General features: G+C 39.1%; 1 protein-coding gene across 2 annotated transcripts in view; it reads left to right on the top strand.

Annotated features, from left to right (window-relative positions):
* LOC121280151 (A disintegrin and metalloproteinase with thrombospondin motifs 9-like) overlaps positions 1 to 17,629 on the top strand; it is a 325,713-nt gene that overhangs the window by 296,100 nt on the left and 11,984 nt on the right. Inside the window, exons 37-39 of one of the 2 annotated variants that reach the window (XM_041191846.1) lie at positions 6,363 to 6,454; positions 9,969 to 10,073; positions 16,005 to 16,099. In XM_041191846.1, the coding sequence (XP_041047780.1) occupies positions 6,363 to 6,454; positions 9,969 to 10,073; positions 16,005 to 16,094 (287 nt within the window). In that variant the 3' untranslated portion in view covers positions 16,095 to 16,099. The remainder of the gene's footprint in view (positions 1 to 6,362; positions 6,455 to 9,968; positions 10,074 to 16,004; positions 16,100 to 17,629) is intronic. The other variant, XM_041191847.1, reaches the window with a different exon arrangement.

The raw sequence follows: 17,629 nt of genomic DNA, 5'->3' as shown, positions 1-17,629 counted from the left end.
CAGAACTAAGACATATAGAAATGAGATGAAATATAAACTGGTAGAAGGGGGTGGGACCGGAGAGTTTGATAGAGGGCCAGTGCTAGGTGGAGGCCAAGAAGAGACTGCCAAAGATTTCATAGACAAAAGGACAAAGGGGTGCTGATGGTGGTGATATTATCTGAAGGATGTGCTAATGGGGACATTAAGGGAAGCAATCTAGTGGCAAATGGCCCTAGTGCGGGTGGGGTGGGGGTAAGAAGTATTTGCAGAGTTCAAATTCCTATAATCCCAACTATCCCAGCACAAAGCAGCATCCACTGAAGATGCTGAATCCTTGAAAGTGCGCCGAGTTGACCTAGCACATGCATATTGCAGGATTCCGAACAATCTGTCTGACTTTCACATGTAACGCGAACGTCTTACAAGTGAGGCCTTAAGACCAACCTGGACATACACATCAGTAAACCTGACAAAGGGACTGGAATAGTCATCCTTAACAAGTGTGACTATATCAACAAAATGCACGCCATTCTTAAGGACAGGTCCAAATTCACATCCATTGGACTTGCCGCTTAACATGACTAGACAGACTTGCTCGAAGATAAGCTAAAAAAAATGCTTGCTGGAATTGTGTGAGAGCAATGAGTTACTGCCTGATATATAGGACAGGGTTCACCCTCATGGTTCACTATGTCCACATATGTATGGGCCGCCCAAGACGCACAAAACTGATGCCTCTTTACACCCCATCTTAACTATGACCGCTTCTGCACAACATGAATTGGCCAAATGGTGGGGCGAATTGTTATAACCAGTTTTGACCAAGTTTTCCAAATGCACGGTGATGGACTCCTACACATTTGCAAAGGCCATACAGGACTTGCATATCGATAGCAGTGCTGTGCCAATGTGCTCATTTGACATTGCTAGTCTATTCACCAATGTTCCACTTAAGGAAGCCATAGATATTTGAACTGCAGCACTATATCATGGCAACCTAGACCAGCCACCATTGCGTGAATCAGTATTCATTGAACTTATGGGCTCAGCAACTCACACAGTTGAGTAGTTTTAATGACAACATGTACGCCCAAATAGATGGTGTTGCCATGGGATCCCCTCTAAGATCCAGCTTTTTCAAACATCTTTGTTGGGTTCCAGGAGAAACTTATCTTCGATGGAATGACACCTAACCTCCTACCTCTTGCGTATTTCTGGGATGTGGATTATATGTTTGCTAGATTTAAATCCACAGCAGCATGCAGCAATTTCCTTGCCTGTCTTAATGGGCTCCATCCTGGACTCAAATTCACCTTTGAAATGGAGCAGTCAAATGAACTCCCCTTTCTTGATGTACTAGTTCAGAAATCTACCAGTGTGTTCTCCACCACAGTCTACTGCAAGCCTACCTTCACTGGTCAATGTACACATTGGGATTCTTACAGTCCCACAAACTATAAGATTGGTCTTATCGGCAACCTTGTAAATGGGTCCCTAGCCATTTGCTCACCATGCAAGCTTGATACTGAATTAGGGCGCAACAGAGACATCCTGCAGGATAATGGCTACCCTAATAAGATCATTTCGTGCTGTATAATCACGCAAACTCATGAATAGGCCTAAGGCCATCACTTTCAGCCTTGAAAAGTGTCCAGTCTACCTCAGATTACCCTAGAAGGGCACGGTATCTCAAAAATTTGAGTAACACGTGAAGCTAGCTGTTTCACGCTGCTACTATGGAGTAGCAACACTAGTGGCATTCGTCACTAACAGGATGCGGCTGTCAAGCCAAAATGACCTATCACACAAATGAGTAACGTGGTATCTGAATTTCAATGCCAGTGTGGTGTTAAGTATATAGGCTGGCGGATTATATCAAACAGCATGTCTAAGCTGCTGTTCACAGTAGGCAAGGTACAGACCATATCCAACCAGCCTGTGCTTACTAAACTCAGAACTCAGTGTCCAACATTAGATATGATTCCACGATTGGACAACATTTGCTAAATAATCCTCAGTATGCTAAGAATTACGCTGACAACCAATTTAAGATTGTCAGTTGGGCTTGCAGTGTGGTGTATATGTATTCGAAGCTACATATATTAATACACAGGGCCACGTCCGTGCAAACAGAAAGAACAGGAACACACATTGTGCCTGTTTCACCTAAACAATGTAAGTGACAACCATTCCTGACTCATTCCTCAGGGCAATGCTTTGACCAATCAGGGTCAAGCTGCCTGGTTTAAATTCCAAACAATGCTTGATAGTTAATGGTCAGTAACCATCACTGGTGCATTCTCCATGGCAATGCCTCTCTACCAGTCAGAGTCCACTTGCCAACCATTCAGTGTTCTCTTCACATATAGTAAAAATTGTTGTTTTCCCCTTATATTGGTATTCTTGCAAAGTGTCCTGATGAGCGCAAGACAAAAAGCTTAGACATGTCTCTTTTATCGGCAATACTCAAGATTTAAAATTATTGAAAATGGGGTGGGGGGGGAAGGCTGTTTGGCTGACAGTCAAGCATCATTCAATTGGGTAATGAATCTTTTTGCTTTCCCATTGGCGTAGGGGGGCAACACATCACAAGGATGGATGTGTTGGCTGACGAATGGCTGGAGAGTGGGGCGTAAGTCATGTGATGAAACCTCCAGGGACATATTTAATCACAGTTGGCAACTCTAACTGCTCTGATTCTATACTTTGTTCTCTGTCTGCTTCTCTTATGTGGCATTACTAGCATAATGCCCACCATTGCTTTAGCCTTGTTTAGAGCAGGTCCATTATGCCAGAACTTGTTGGGTGATGGCCCACTAGACTCTTGAAGACAGTTAAATGAGCTCATTCAATTTTCTCATGCTCCAGAGAGTCACCATTGCTCAGATGTGATCTGAAGTTTATTTCCAAAATTGAACCATAACCTAAGAAATTGTGTAAGCATTGAGGGATTATGGTTAGCTGGCTGAAGCACCAATTAAGGCTCAGTCACATTGGCTGCATAGATTTGAACCCCACTGTTCTCAGATGGTATCCTGTTCATGAAACTTTAAGTTTAGCTCTAAAAGAAAAATAATTACCATAATCCTTTAACGTTTTTCATATATGGTGAGAAGTTTAATTTCTTCCATATGGCAAGAGTGTTATGGATGAGCAGTTAAAATGGAAGAGCCCCATTTCCCATTCCATTCATGCCAACCTATGATTTTAAAGCCATTGCTTTTTATGCAATGAGCCATTGCTTTTTATGCGGAGAGAGTCTCATGCATAAACAAAAATTGGGATCCTATGACGTGTAAGGGAACTGAGGAGTGTAAGTTAACCACATGAATCGGATGGGGGGTTGGGTGGGGGGTAGCCATACCAGCTTAAACGAAAGGCATTGGTTAACAAAAACTACGTCAGCTTGAGCAGATCTGGGGTAGAAGAGTTTCAAGTTGAATGAGGGAATAGAAGATGAAGGTGGAGAATAACAAGAATAATGAGATCTTGATATATGATTCTGTGATGGTTTTGATAACACAAATTTCCAATTTCCAAAAGTGCGGTTGAAGCAGTCTTGGAGAGTTGCTGCAGTCCACCTTGTAGATGGTGTACAATGCTGCCCCTATGTGTCATTTGTGTAAGGGGTGAATGTTTATGTGGTGCATGGGTGTCAATCAGCCAGGTTGCTTTGTCCAGACATTGATCGTCCAGAGTGTTGCTGGAGTTTGCACTTATCCAGGCAAGTGGAGAATATTCCATCACACTTTTGACTTGTACCTTTTAGGTGACGGACAGGCTTTGGGGAATCAGGAAGTGAGTTGCAGAATTCCCAGCTTCTGACCTGCTGTTGTAACCACTGTATTTATACTGCTGGTGCAGCCAGTTAAGTTTCTGTTCAATAGTGAACCCCGAGGATGTTGATGGTGTGGAATGCAACAATGGTAAAGTAGTTGAATATCAAGAGGAGGTGGTTAGATGGTTAGAATATGGAGGTCTTTGATCTAATTTATTTTGGTTGTACAGAGAGAGAAGGGAGCCTGTTAATTGTATGTTCAATGTATACAGGTGGTGGGAATTAATTGGAGTTCACTTGTGCATCTATAAATAGAAGAAACTGTGGTCATTTGATGAGGGGTTGCATGCTTGTAATGTGTATCTCTGTAAATAAATGCTTATAAAAATGCTTAAGTATTGGTTCCAAGTCTATCTTTCACCTGTTGGCTTTCTGGATTATAACACTGATACTATGTTCTACATTTTTGTAAGGTGTGCTATGACCAGGTGAGGAGGAGTGAATTGACTCCCCTCTATTCAGCTTCCTCGGTTGGTCAAAACAAAGGTTCTAAGTTTCTTTTTCACGAGGATATGCCTTTTCCAAATTCAGAGTGTATTTAACTGGTTATGCAGTGAGCAATAAGGAACCAATCAAACAAGACTTTCTGGAGTTAAAGAAAGAGCAAATTTATTAACCAGAAAAGCTGAGAAAAAAAGTAATAAAAACACAACATCACACACACAGGTACCAGAAACAAGGGAAGTTGGAGTCCAATAAAAAAAATAGTTAAAAGAATATATGGCTAAGTGTCCTTGGCTTGTCCTTGAGGTGTAGATTGTTAAACGTTGTAGCCAAGATGGATTAGTTGGTTTCGCAGATGCAATCAGATGTAGAAGTTGTTGTAATTATTATGCGATCTCAGTTCGCTGATAGATTCCTAGTAAAATTGCCTTCCGAACCGATAATACACTTGTTCCAAAAGAGGGAGAGAGCTTTCAGCCAGTCTCTTCTGCTGAAGCCTTTCTTACAATCTCCCTCCTGTGTCTGTAGCCTTGCCTGCTATATACTCCACCCATTGTGTATTTTCAAGGGGTTTTCCATGAGTCTGTCTGTGGCAGCCATTGTTTCAATATCCAGCACTTTGCAATTTAATGTCTCTTCCTTTGACAGTGACGAGTTTCGATGGACCCCTAAGGGTGTCTTGTTTGCTTTTTTACCCTCACCTTGGAAGGTGGCCTTGCATTTTAAAGTCTTGTTCTGTCTCATTTCAAGTTGTAAAATTTCCAGTCAGTTGAAAATTTGAAAACCATATTTTCAAAATTAAAGGGGCATAGCCTTGTGATAAGTGAGATTCCAGTGCAGATGCTTACTTGAAAGCATCATGGTTTAGAGAGGGTTTGAAGGTCAGCATGTCGCAAACTGGGTGTGCTAACTCTGAACAAGATTCTCTTACCTGTACTCTTGTTTAGTGAGCCAGTGCACCGCTGACACAGTCTTGCAGAAGGTAGCTTTTTATATGTCACCTAATAGTAAGACAAGTACCTTTAAGTTTTTACACCAAAATTTTCACAACAAAAATGTAAGCTCTTCATGCAAACGTTCCCAATTCCTTGATGAATAAATTTGGCAGCTGGTATAGTCCTAACCCATAGAGTGCAAAAGGCCTGGGTTTGAATGCTGCTATATGCTAAGTAAGCTGATGTTAGTGGCCATTGCCAGTGTGGCCCTGAGCTATGGAAGACAAAAAATCAGCCGGGTTATTGCTTCTGTTCAGGATTCAGGGACTCTGTCTGCAAAATGGAAATAAATGAAATGAATAGAAAGACAGGATTGACTTCATTTGTAATGCCTTGTGATGCCCCTTGACTGAACAGCTTTGGGACAAGAATTTTACCTTCAGGCAAAATTTCCCCTTTTAACTGGAAATGAGTCTGATGCTCTCACCCTGCTATGATTCCATCCCATTTTCCCTGATCTGTGTCATTTAGGCTTTAAGGGATGCTTACTTATCTCTCCTGATGCAAGCTGCAGTGAAATTCCTTAAACCCCCACAGGACTTTTGTGTCAGAACATGTACAGTGTTGACAAGTTACTCAGCCATTGGGAGTAATTTTCCGGAGCCCCAATATCTCTCACCCACCATGTAAATATGTATGGACTTGCAACATGTTCAGGAATAGAATTCAATCCCGCTCAAAGTTTCTGAACTCAAGTATGCCATTTCCCACCAACTGATATCAACAAAAGTTGGCACATTAATTTCCAGGAACTTTCTGGTCCATAATGTTCAGTGCTATCATCTGGTGGTAAAAGTAATTCTGTAACTAATATCGTTTAAAACTGTTGAAAAACACAAAAATTGCTTTTTTAAACTAAATCATTTTTAATAATCCCACTGCTTGTGCCACTTTCAGCTGCTATCACTGACAGATTAATCATCATCATTTCTAAGATGGAAAAGATAAATATCATTTAGTAACTTGAAAAATATAATTTCAGTTTGTATAAATATGGTAAATTTTATTCAAAATTAAAATTATCTATATTATTATTGTATATTGTCTCTTCATCTTGATTATTTTACATATTTTCAACAATTCGCCCATTTCCATCTTTATAGCAACAGACTTGTACTTTGCACAGACGCTTGAAGGCCGATCGGTTCCATTTGCCACAGCTGGAGACTGTTATAGTGCTGCCAGATGTCCACAGGTGACTTACCTACTTAGCTATTCAATATGGTAATATTATAAAAGGTCAGAATGTTTATGGTAAAAAAGCTAACAAATGAGACTGTTGGTCTTTAATGTGTATTTAGTATGTACATGATAGTCTTGTACCATCCACGTGTACAACCTAGAATTAATTAGGTGTCTTTACTTTATTTTCCATCTACTACTTTGTATGTTTTTGTGAGTGATTTGGCTACATATTTGAAGTGTAACTGTTGATTGTGCTTAAAGTGGAATTTACTAAATTATAGAGACATAATCTGTATATTCTGACATAAGAGTATCATTTACAGGGCTATAATTTAGGGAGCTAAAGTGCCACTTACCCATTATAAACAAAATGTCAGTATTTGAAATTGCAATATGAACATAAAATAGGCATTAATAATTTAGTGTGTAGAGTGTTAACTTGGAAACAAATCACAAAGAGAACTGTAAAGCTGGCAAAATATTTTCTGACGATTACTGCTGTCTTACTGAACTAGCATGTTGACCCTGATTTTGTTATAGCATGCAGATGTACTTATACATGTTAAATAGGAAGAAGTGTTTTATTATTAGTCCTTTAAAGGTTTAAATTAACTTTTGGAAAATTAGGAAAAGTTGTATGATAACATATAGATCAAGAGTCAAAACTCTTGTAAGAACATGTCATTGCCACAAAATTACTTAAACCTCCTTTGAAAAAAATATAAAGAAAATTAAAACTTTGTTTTTTTAAGCAGACTATTTAATTTTTCAGCAATACAATTTGCTTTCTCCTTATGTTTATTAAGTGTATTTGTACAAGTGTTCCTGTGCACCTACCCACCCACGCTAAAACACATATTGAAATGTTAAATAACCTACAACCAATGAAAGAATGTTCTTAATGTTCTGCGTAAGAAATATGATTAATGCAGAGATAGAAGACAGCTTACTGGTATAAAACTGTACATTTTTCACATTTACACGAAGTACATTAAAGCAGAAGTTTCTAAGCTACTTCTGCCTTTATATCACTCAGCTTTAGATTAATTGATACAAATCTTCCTGATGCTACAGGCTAATCAGATTGTACTTCTGCAGCCATGAGTGACCATGATATAGCATAGAGAAAGCAGTTTTTGTCTGTTTTGTTTTGCAGTACATGTGAGTTCTCACTAGGAACATAGCAGTGTGTGGAAACAGGAGTAGGCCATTCAACCTGTTCCACCATTCAATTAGATCTGTACCTTAATCCCATCTATCATCTTGGTTCCTCAACATTGTTAACACATGCCTAAAAAAACCCATCAATGTCAGTATTGGAATTTTCAATTGACTTAACCTCAACAGCTTTAAGAGGAAGAGAGTTCCAAACTTCCTTATCTTTTGCATGAGGAAATGCTTCCTGGCATCACCCTTGAATGGGCTAACTCTAATGTTAAGATTATGTTGTTTTTTTCTGAATTCCCCTCACCAGAGGAAAGAGCAAGGGGGCATAACCTAAAAAGGAGATAAAATGACCATTAGCATGAGAAAAATCCAATAATAAAAGGTCAGAGAAAAATTAGAACAATCCATATAAGTATATTATATGAAACAATCAAAACCAGAACTAAAAACAAATATTATACTATCATAAGAGGAAGGTCAAAACAATGCTGGGGGCGGAGAAAGGAAAGAATGAACCTAACAGACATTTTCCGTTAAACATACTTTCAGGTGTTTTAAATTAAACAACTCAACCTGGAGATTTGGAGGGAACCAATGAAAAAAGCTTATTCTGGAAAATTAGAAAAAAATTGGAAAAAAAGAAAAATAAGAAATTTTGTAATACACAAATTAGCCAGAGAACAGAAGCATGAAACTCTTGCTTGTGCAATACACGAACTCATGCAATTTTTAATTCATTTTTGGGACACAGACATCAGTGCCATGGCCAGCATTTATTGTATATCGCGAGTAGACCTGAGAAGGTGGCAGTGGTCTGCCTACAACTTCTTGTGGTGGTTTCATACAACTCAGTGGCTTGCTTCATCACCTGGCTTCATGTTCTAAAGGATATTATTGAACTAGTTGCGTTTTTGTGTGACGTTTCAAGAGCCTCATGGTGACTTTCACTGATATTTAACTTCCAAAGATTTTTTAAAATTGAAATATAATTTTCAAATTGCCCTGTGAGGATTTGAACTTAGCCAGTCTGGATTATTAGATCAAGACTCCAGCAAAATTACCACCACACTACCCTGTGATGCCTTTATGAATAATGACAATAATGTTGCATTGTCAAACTGCTACATTTAAAAGTTGTAGTAACAGTATTACTATTGTTAAAGCATAACTTCTCCAATGTAAGTAAAAGCACTACACCGCCATGTGCTGAATATTTCCAATGGTTGTAATTTTAAAAAAATTTGTTCGGGGTTATCAAAATTTGAATGTCATTACATTAAAATTTTACTTATATCGTCAATTCATTTTGAAGAACCCTCTCTCATCCCACCAATTTAGACAGTATAATTTGTGAACTTTATATTGTAGTACTATTTTACCTGCTATACCTTGGATTCCTATTTGAAAGAAATTGGTCAATGATGACAGGAAGCTTTAACAATATAGTAATGACGAATTTGCATGATTTAGCCAGACTAGTACTTTTTGCTGTGTAATACTTTTAACATAATCAGAATGTGCTAAATGATCTGTAAATTCCAATTGTACGGTACAAGATTAAATTAAAATAACTTAATCGATTTAAATTACTGTGCATGTAAATAAGATCTGATAAATTTTCCATGATGATCATTTCAGGGCAAATATTTATTTGTTTAGTGAAAGATGGTCAGTTCATCATGGTCAGATGTTACTTCAAAATAAGAGTTCATATAGTACTGCAGAAACATATATCTTAACTTGCAGGTATTAGTTGACTATATTTATCTGAACCGTTTTACTATTTGCAAGCACAACAGCAGTGCCCTCTACAGATAGTTGTGAAAAAGTGCTGTTGAATACCTCCCATGTGTTTAAAATTACAGATATAAGCAATATAATTTCTGAAATTTATTATCATGGATTCCTTAATTGAATACTATACTGCAATACAGATCCAAAATTGCTGCATAGTATTTAATAAGTACTAACTTGACTATGTAAAATTTTGTATTAATCATTCTATGTGCTGAATCTGGAAAAAAGAATAGCTAAGGATATAAACACAAAATATTAAATTTTTACCAATAAACACATCACAATTTATTACCTTTATCCACAAATAAATTCATGGGGAGGTAAGAAAATAGGTAAGACTATTTATATTATTCTGTATATATGTTGTTCATTTTTATCTACCATATCTTATTTTTATTTTCAGGTGGGCTGAAATAATGCATATTGACATTAGGGACTTGATGTAATCAAACTTCCATTGGCTCAGATGTGACAATGGGCTAGTTTTGTTTTATACTTATTCAAAGTGTACGTCTAATTTGAACTTTTGAAACTCCTATCAATGTGGCATTATTTTTCAGGGTCAATTTAGCATTAATCTTTCTGGAACAGGACTCCGAGTGTCTGAATCAACAAGGTGGATTTCACAGGGCAATTATGCTGTTGTAGAAATACAATGGTTGCTGGTAAGAGTGTAATGGAAAATGTGGTTAAATATTATTTAGCAAGAGGTAATTTTACTTAGGTTAATGTTATTTGGTGAAAAAGTAGTTGTACTTAAATGATATGTTAACTGGTACATTGTTTATACCAGATGGCATTTAACCTGCGTATAACTACTTTTCTGTATGATATATAGCTGGTATTGTTCCAGTAATGCTAGTAGTAATAATACATATAGCTCGTAATTTTCTAGCATAAAGTAGTAAACTAATTTTGTAAGCTCTTTATTTTTGTCCAAAGAGTGTGGGCCAGATTTTCAAAGCAGGATCAAGAATCCAACAATCGGATGGATTCCGCGCTCCAACCCTGCGCCTCAGGTCCTTCAGACTCGTAATGCTATTTTTATATGCTAATGCCCTAATTGGGCAGGAGGCGAACTCAGCCGTTGAAAAAGATTTCAAAGGACCACATACTGAAATAAATCACTCCCGCAATCTGAAAACAAAAATTAGGGGGTGTAATGAGCGGGAGGACACACTGAATGGAAACACTCTGAAGGGTATGGATGAGCAGAGAGACTCAGGTGTACAGATGAATAATTCCTTGAAAATGCGAATGTAGATAGTCAATCATTAGGCCATAGCTTGAGTGCTATATAAAGTTTTGGATGTGCTAACACAGAAAGAATAATAAGACCATAGAGATCACACAGTACAGATTCACTGGATGATGTGAGGGATGAAACTATAATTATGAACAGAGACTTGGGATACTGGAAATATTTCCACTGGTGAAAAGGAGGCAAAGAAGAGACTGTTAAAATGCTTAATGCTTTGATGAAGGAAATATTATTTTTTCTTGTTAGGAAGTCAGCAAGGGATCATCAGTTTAAAATTGCCACTAACAAGGAAGTTTAGGAGACATTTCTTTAAGCAGAAGGTTGTTGAAGCTTTGCCACAGAAAACAATTGAAACAGAGATCATTGAATCTTTTAAGGGAAAAGTGGATAAACATTTAAAGATAAAGGGCTATAGAGGGAGCATGCAACAGTGGGATTAATTTTGGATTCACGTATTGAAGACCTTCCCTGTAAACTTTTATCATGTTATAGAGCAAACAAAAGACTGAAGTAAAATACGGATGTAGAATTTTAAAAGACTAATTGTGCCTACTTGGCTTTTTTATTTAATTCCTTTGAATTCAATGGAAAGAAAGAGTGCAGGCTGTAAAATGAACAGCCAGTCCGATTTTGCCTGGTTGCTGCCATGTGACTTAGGTTAAAATTATCCCCCCATGACTCAGTCACTCCCCACCTTTCCTTTCCTCCGACTGAAGGAGTGCCTAACATGCACTAAAATACAGGCCTGGATTTTCAAAGTGGCACAGGGGCAGGTCCTGGTGCAGGCGGGATTTCAAAATCACGTTCCCGGAGCCTGTCTTGGGGTCCCGACAACTCCAGGATAGACTTGAATTTTCAAAGGGCTGGCCATAGGGAAGAAATATGAAATGTGCTCGCCAATTAACAGTCCCTTAAGCTCCCCAAATGTCTTGTTAAGAGCCTGTCCATTTGGCACTGTAATTGTCAGTGCTTTTGCCGGTGAGCCCAAACAGTCTTTTGCTGTTGGGTTCACTGCGGGCTCCAAGTATGTTTGTTTGTATTTGTTTTAAAATCAAATTTGAGGGGCAAACTTGTACCGGATGAGCACTACACCTTAACTTGTTGACCATGGCCGCTCTCCATCACATTTGACCTCCTGGCCTCCTGAGGAACTATCTGCTCTATCCAATAAGGCAGCAATAGCTCCCAACAAGGCTGCCACCTGCGTTTGCTGCAGGCACTGTGTGTGAAATAGAGGCAACCTGACCTGTGCACTTTTATGGCTCACAAAATGCACACCGAACCCATGTTTGACTGTGAGAGGGACTTTTGTCTTTTCACACGGGACAGATTTGCAGTGCATTTTGAAGTTTATATCTTTGTAGAGCAAGAGTTCAAATTGCCAAAAAAGCTGTAGACAACTAATGGGGTAAGAGACAGTATAAAACTATAAGAAAAAACATACAAAAATATAAAAAATAGCACAGATCCTTCTAACTGGGGAAAATATGAAGAACAGTAAAAGGTACCAAAGCAGATAGTAAAAGCTACAAAAAAGGTGCATGAAAAGAAACTTGTAAGGGATATCAAAATGAGCATTTTTATAAAACAATTAAACTAGGAAAAACAGTGTCGTCAAAAGCAAGGTAGGCCACTTGAAAATGGATAACAGTAATGTTGTCAAAAATAAAGAAATGTTAACATCTAAATAATTGCTTGGCATCAGTACTTACAGTAGAGGAATAAGTGAGCATGTCAGATGTACCAAGGAAACTATTATTGAGTCAGGGACAGGGTGCTAAATTTTCATCTGGGCTTGGGAAAACCTGACGTGCACACTTTTATGGCTCACAAAATGCACACCGAACCCATGTTTGACTGTGAGGGATTTTTGTCTTTTCACACGGGACGGATTTGCAGTGCATTTTGTGAGCTGCAGTGGAGCTCATGAGGATTGTAGGTGCAGAGAAGGATCAATTAGAAAGCCCACCTCAGTTCTCCAATGACAACAGCCCAGCTCCTAACATTGTTCAAAACCCCCCTAAATCCCAGCCCTCGTCCTCTCACCCATCTCCCTTCCACTCCATGCCACTTCACATTCCCCATGCCACCCCATGCTGCATCTATACCCCCTTGCCACCTCATGCTCCCTCACATTTCTGTGCCACTTCTATGTCCCCCATATATCCTCTGTAGCCACTCACCCAGTATGAATTTTGTACAGTTCTCAGGAGCCATGCAATAGCAATTGGAAAAATAAATACTTTAACATCATTGGAAAGCCATTAAACCTTGAACAAACCAAGAAAACCCTGAATTCTAGCTCACTATCATTGATACTGGACCAAAAAACTCAAGGGAAAAAAGTTGTAATACTTTAGTGCCTTCTAGGTTTGTAGTCACAAAAAAAATCTCATCAAAGATATAATCTATTATTATAGGTTCATAAAAGATTCAATAGTTCTTGGATCAATAAGGCTACCTGCTGAGCTGAAGCTTTTGAAACCTAGCCAAGCATTCATAACGGAATGCCTGCCATTATAAAAGCTTCCAGCTCCACTGAAAGAAACAATATCCATTTCCATTTCAAAGCAGAGTAAATCTCAATCAGTAGACAGAGCAGGTGCAGTCCATTCTTTCTACCTTCAGAAGCAGTGTTTTTTGTAAATATCCAGATCTGCCAGTCCAATTAAATCAGAACCACAAAACATGATAGCAGAGGACATATCTTTTTACATTTTTTAATATATTACAGTACTTTCTCCATTGGAAAAGTACTGTAACACATGTGAACAATTACACAACATTGATCAATGTAAGGGTCAACTTACCTTTACAGAGTAGATCCCTATGATGAATTGCTGCATTAAAGACATATCGACATTACAATACAATACCTAATAGTGATGTATGAAGATTTCAAAACATTTTACACTTGCCTTTCAGAATATTCCAGACTCCTCAGCAGCTTTCCATTTTCTTCACAAACTGTCAAGCCTGTTTGCTTTTAATGGGCTTCCAAAACACTGCGCTACCAGATGAAACTGGTGAGTGGGAGAAAATCTAATTTTTGCCCCCATTTAAAAAGAGAACTGACTTCAGTGGGGGCAAGTGTGCATTTTGCACCCTTGGCATTCCTGACACGCAAAAAGGCCAGAGGAAAAAGGTGCAGAGTCAGGAATGCAGAGGAAAATCGCATTGCTTCAAAATAAACCAAAGTGTGGCTATTCTCGCACCAAAATCCGCCTCCATACCCAGATGAAAATTCAGCCCAGAAACTCAACAAAATTAACATACTAAAGATACCAGTATTAGAGAAATTAATGGCATAAAGGGTAACAAATCCCATGGATCAGATGGTTTCCATCCCAGGGTTTTAAAAGAAGTAGATAAGAACATTGCAGAGACCCAAGTTATAATCTCACAAAGTTCTCTCAGTTTGAGGCCATTCATTTAAATTGGAAAATTGTACATATCACTCAGCTATTTAAGAAAATGACAGAAGGAAGCCAGGGAATTATAGACCCTAGCATCTGTTATCGGAAATTGCTAAAGTCTATATTTAAGGGCAGGATGATGGAACACTTTGAAAATTTCAGCTGATCAGCAACAAGCAGCATGAATTTGTAACAGTTTCATCATGCCTGACAAGCACAATTGACATTTTTGTAAGGTGACACAAGTAGTAGACAGCAGGATGTCTGTGGATATTATTTATATAGGCTTCCAGAAGGTTTGTGATAAAGTTCCTCATAAGTGACTGTTAGTTAAAGTTGTTTTTCATGGGATTGAAAGCAAATTATTGACTGAATGGAAGGAGACAGAGAGTCGGGATAATGGGCAGCACTCTAATTAGCAGAATGTGATCAGTGGTGTCCCATAACGACCTGTGTTGCAGCCTCAATTATTTGTTAATGTATTCATCACTATATTTGTTAATGACTTAGATAATGGGCAGCATTTTCCCCCCATCAGTAGGGGGTTGTGCGGGAGCTGGCGCGAGCAGTCAGGTTCCCGATTGGCACCCCAGGTCGGGGGCGCCCGACCATTGTGCGGGCGGGGGGAATTCCCTGAGCTGGGAGTGCGCTCTTTTGCACATGTGCACGAAAGAGCGCACTGATCTGCCTGAGGCAAAGTGCTGTTTCAGGGAGATCAGTGTTACTTTTCAAAATCTAATTAAAGACGGAAAAAAATTTAAGGACATGTCCCTTCATGTGAAACTGTCACATGAGATGGGATATGCCCATTACTTTTATTTAAAAATTTCCATGAAATTTTAAATCTTACATGAAACATCATCCCGCCCATGGATGAGGCTTCATGCATTATCCAAAGGCCGCCTGGCCTCCTTGCCTGCCCACCAGCCTTAAGGCTGGACAGGCAGGCCCGTTAAGTTAATTAATTAGTTTTTTAATGGCCATAATAGGCTGTTGACAGTTCGGCAGACGCACAGCCAATTCAGCTGTTTGCCTGCCAAACTGAAAATCTAAATGATGTGGAGTGAAGTCAGGACACACGCCCAATGTCACCCTGCATAATTTTACGTGTCGACGAGCGGGCCCTGCCCCCACTCGCTGACCAGAAAATGCTGCCCAATGGGATAGAAAGCCACATTTCCAAATTTACCAATAATACATTGTAAGCAGCGCAGATGAAGGTTTGAAATTACAAAGAGAAATCAATAGATCAAGTGAGTATGAAAAACTGGCAAATTGATTTCAATGTCAGCAAATCAGTAACAGGGAAGCCATTATAATTTAAAAGCATATATAAAATGGAGCTGCAGGAGCAGCTAGAAGACTGACTCAACAGAAGCATTCAGTATAGAACTGGAGGAATTCTTGATTCTGTGAGAAATAGAACAATTGTTTGATGTGGTGGAGGTGCGAAGCGAAAGATTTTAGAAAGCAAAGTGAGCTGTAAGGTTTGAGCGGTTCTGGCTCTTGACTCATTCTTATGTTCATAAGGTCAGATATTTTTTAAAATGGATTCTTTGTTATTATCTTTATTTACATTCCTAAATTATTATGGATGCTCTTACCACTATGCATAAGACAAATGCATACTATTCATCAGCTGAGTGATTGGAGAATATCACATGGTCATTTTCCAAAGTAACTTACATTGAAACAGACAGACGTGTACTTCTGTATGTTATATTTTCGGTCTATTACATAGGAAGCTATCTACCAAACATTATTAAAATCAATATCATCTGTATACATTGGAGAAAACAGTCACATTGTCAAGTTGTTTCATACTGTACATTTAAACAGCATTATTAACTTCTTTAGACTGAAGTGGATTGATTTATTGTTCATCTGCCGCAGTGATGTAAATTCCATTCCATCCACAGAATGGCGCCAAAGTGACTGGGAAATGTGGAGGTTATTGTGGCAAATGCATCCCATATTCAGGAACAGGACTACATGTACAATTGCTTTAGCTCAGGTATTTACTTTTTAAGTACTTCCTCAAATTTAATGTGAGTATTGTCATCTTCATATTCCACAACCACCGGTCCCAAACAGGTAATGTAATATAATTGCAGCCTCAAACACCAATATTTCATGCCATTAATGTCAATGTCTCAGAATTTTCCTTCTCTGAAAGTTACAGCAATAAAAAAACTAGTAAATAAGGCAAATATCAGCAAAAGTCCTTTCCTTCAGGAAACTGAAACTCCATCCTCCTGGGTGAATCATCATGGCTGACAAGAGCTCATAGTCTTTCTATGTGTTCAAGGCAATGGTCTCTCTATGGAGTCTCAAGGGTACTGGAGTCAAGAAGAATAGGGTCAGAGGGAGGGTTCTCACACATGGCTTTCATTACTCCACTCAAAGAGCAATGTCTCCATGCGCAGTCATGTATGAACAGGGGGAACACCCACCTCTGGTCCTCCAGGATGTCCTTCACCTGGAAGGGGCGGGGTGGGGATAGGAACATAGAGCAGGAGTAGGTCATTCAGCCCTTCGAGCCTGCTCCACCATTCACTAAGATCATGGCTGATTTGGTTGTGGTCTCAACTCCACTTAACTCTCTTGCCTATCAAAAATCTGTTTAACGCTGCCCTTGAATAAATTCAATGACCCAGCCCCCAATGCTTTCTGGGGAAGAGAATTCCACATACTAACCACAATTTGAGAGAAAAAATTTCTCCATCTTAAACAGTAGACCTCTTATTCTTAAACTGTCCTCCCTGGTTTTAGTCTTTCCCTGCAAGTGGAAACATCCTCCCGATATCTACCCTATCAAGTCCCCTCAGGATCTTATGTTTCAATAAGATCACATTTCATTCTTCTAAACTCCAATGGCTATAGGCCCAACCTGTTCAACCTTTCTTCATAAGATAAGCCCCTCATCCCAGGAATGAGTCGAGTGATGCCGTGTCTAGACAGAAACCAGGAACAATGTTGGCATTTATCTTGAGAGGACTAGAATATAAATGCAGGGATATGCTGCTGAGGCTTTATAAGGCTCTGGTCAGACCACATTTAGAATATTGTGAGCAATTTTGGGCCCCGTATCTCAGGAAGGATGTGCTGGCCCTGTAGAGAGTCCAGAGGAGGTTCGCGAGAATGATCCCAGGAATGAAAGGCTTAACATATGAGGAACGTTTGAGGACTCTGGGTCTATACTCGATGGAGTTTAGAAGGATGAGGGGGGATCTGATTGAAACTTACAGAATACTGAAAGGCCTGGATAGAGTGGACGTGGGGAAGATGTTTCCATTAGTAGAAGAGACTAGGACCCGAGGGCACAGCCGCAGAGTAAAGGGAAGACCTTTTAGAACAGAGATGAGGAGAAACTTCTTTAGCCAGAGAGTGGTGAATCTATGGAATTCATTGCCGCAGAAAGCTGTGGAGGCCAGGTCACTGAGTGTATTTAAGACCGAGATAGATAGGTTCTTGATTGGTAAGAGGATCAAAGGTTACGGGGAGAAGGCGGGAGAATGGGGTTGAGAAACTTATCAGCCATGAT

The sequence above is a fragment of the Carcharodon carcharias genome, chromosome 7 (genome assembly GCF_017639515.1).
Source record: "Carcharodon carcharias isolate sCarCar2 chromosome 7, sCarCar2.pri, whole genome shotgun sequence".
Lineage (NCBI taxonomy): Eukaryota > Metazoa > Chordata > Chondrichthyes > Lamniformes > Lamnidae > Carcharodon > Carcharodon carcharias.
This window is presented reverse-complemented; position numbering and strand designations above follow the sequence as displayed.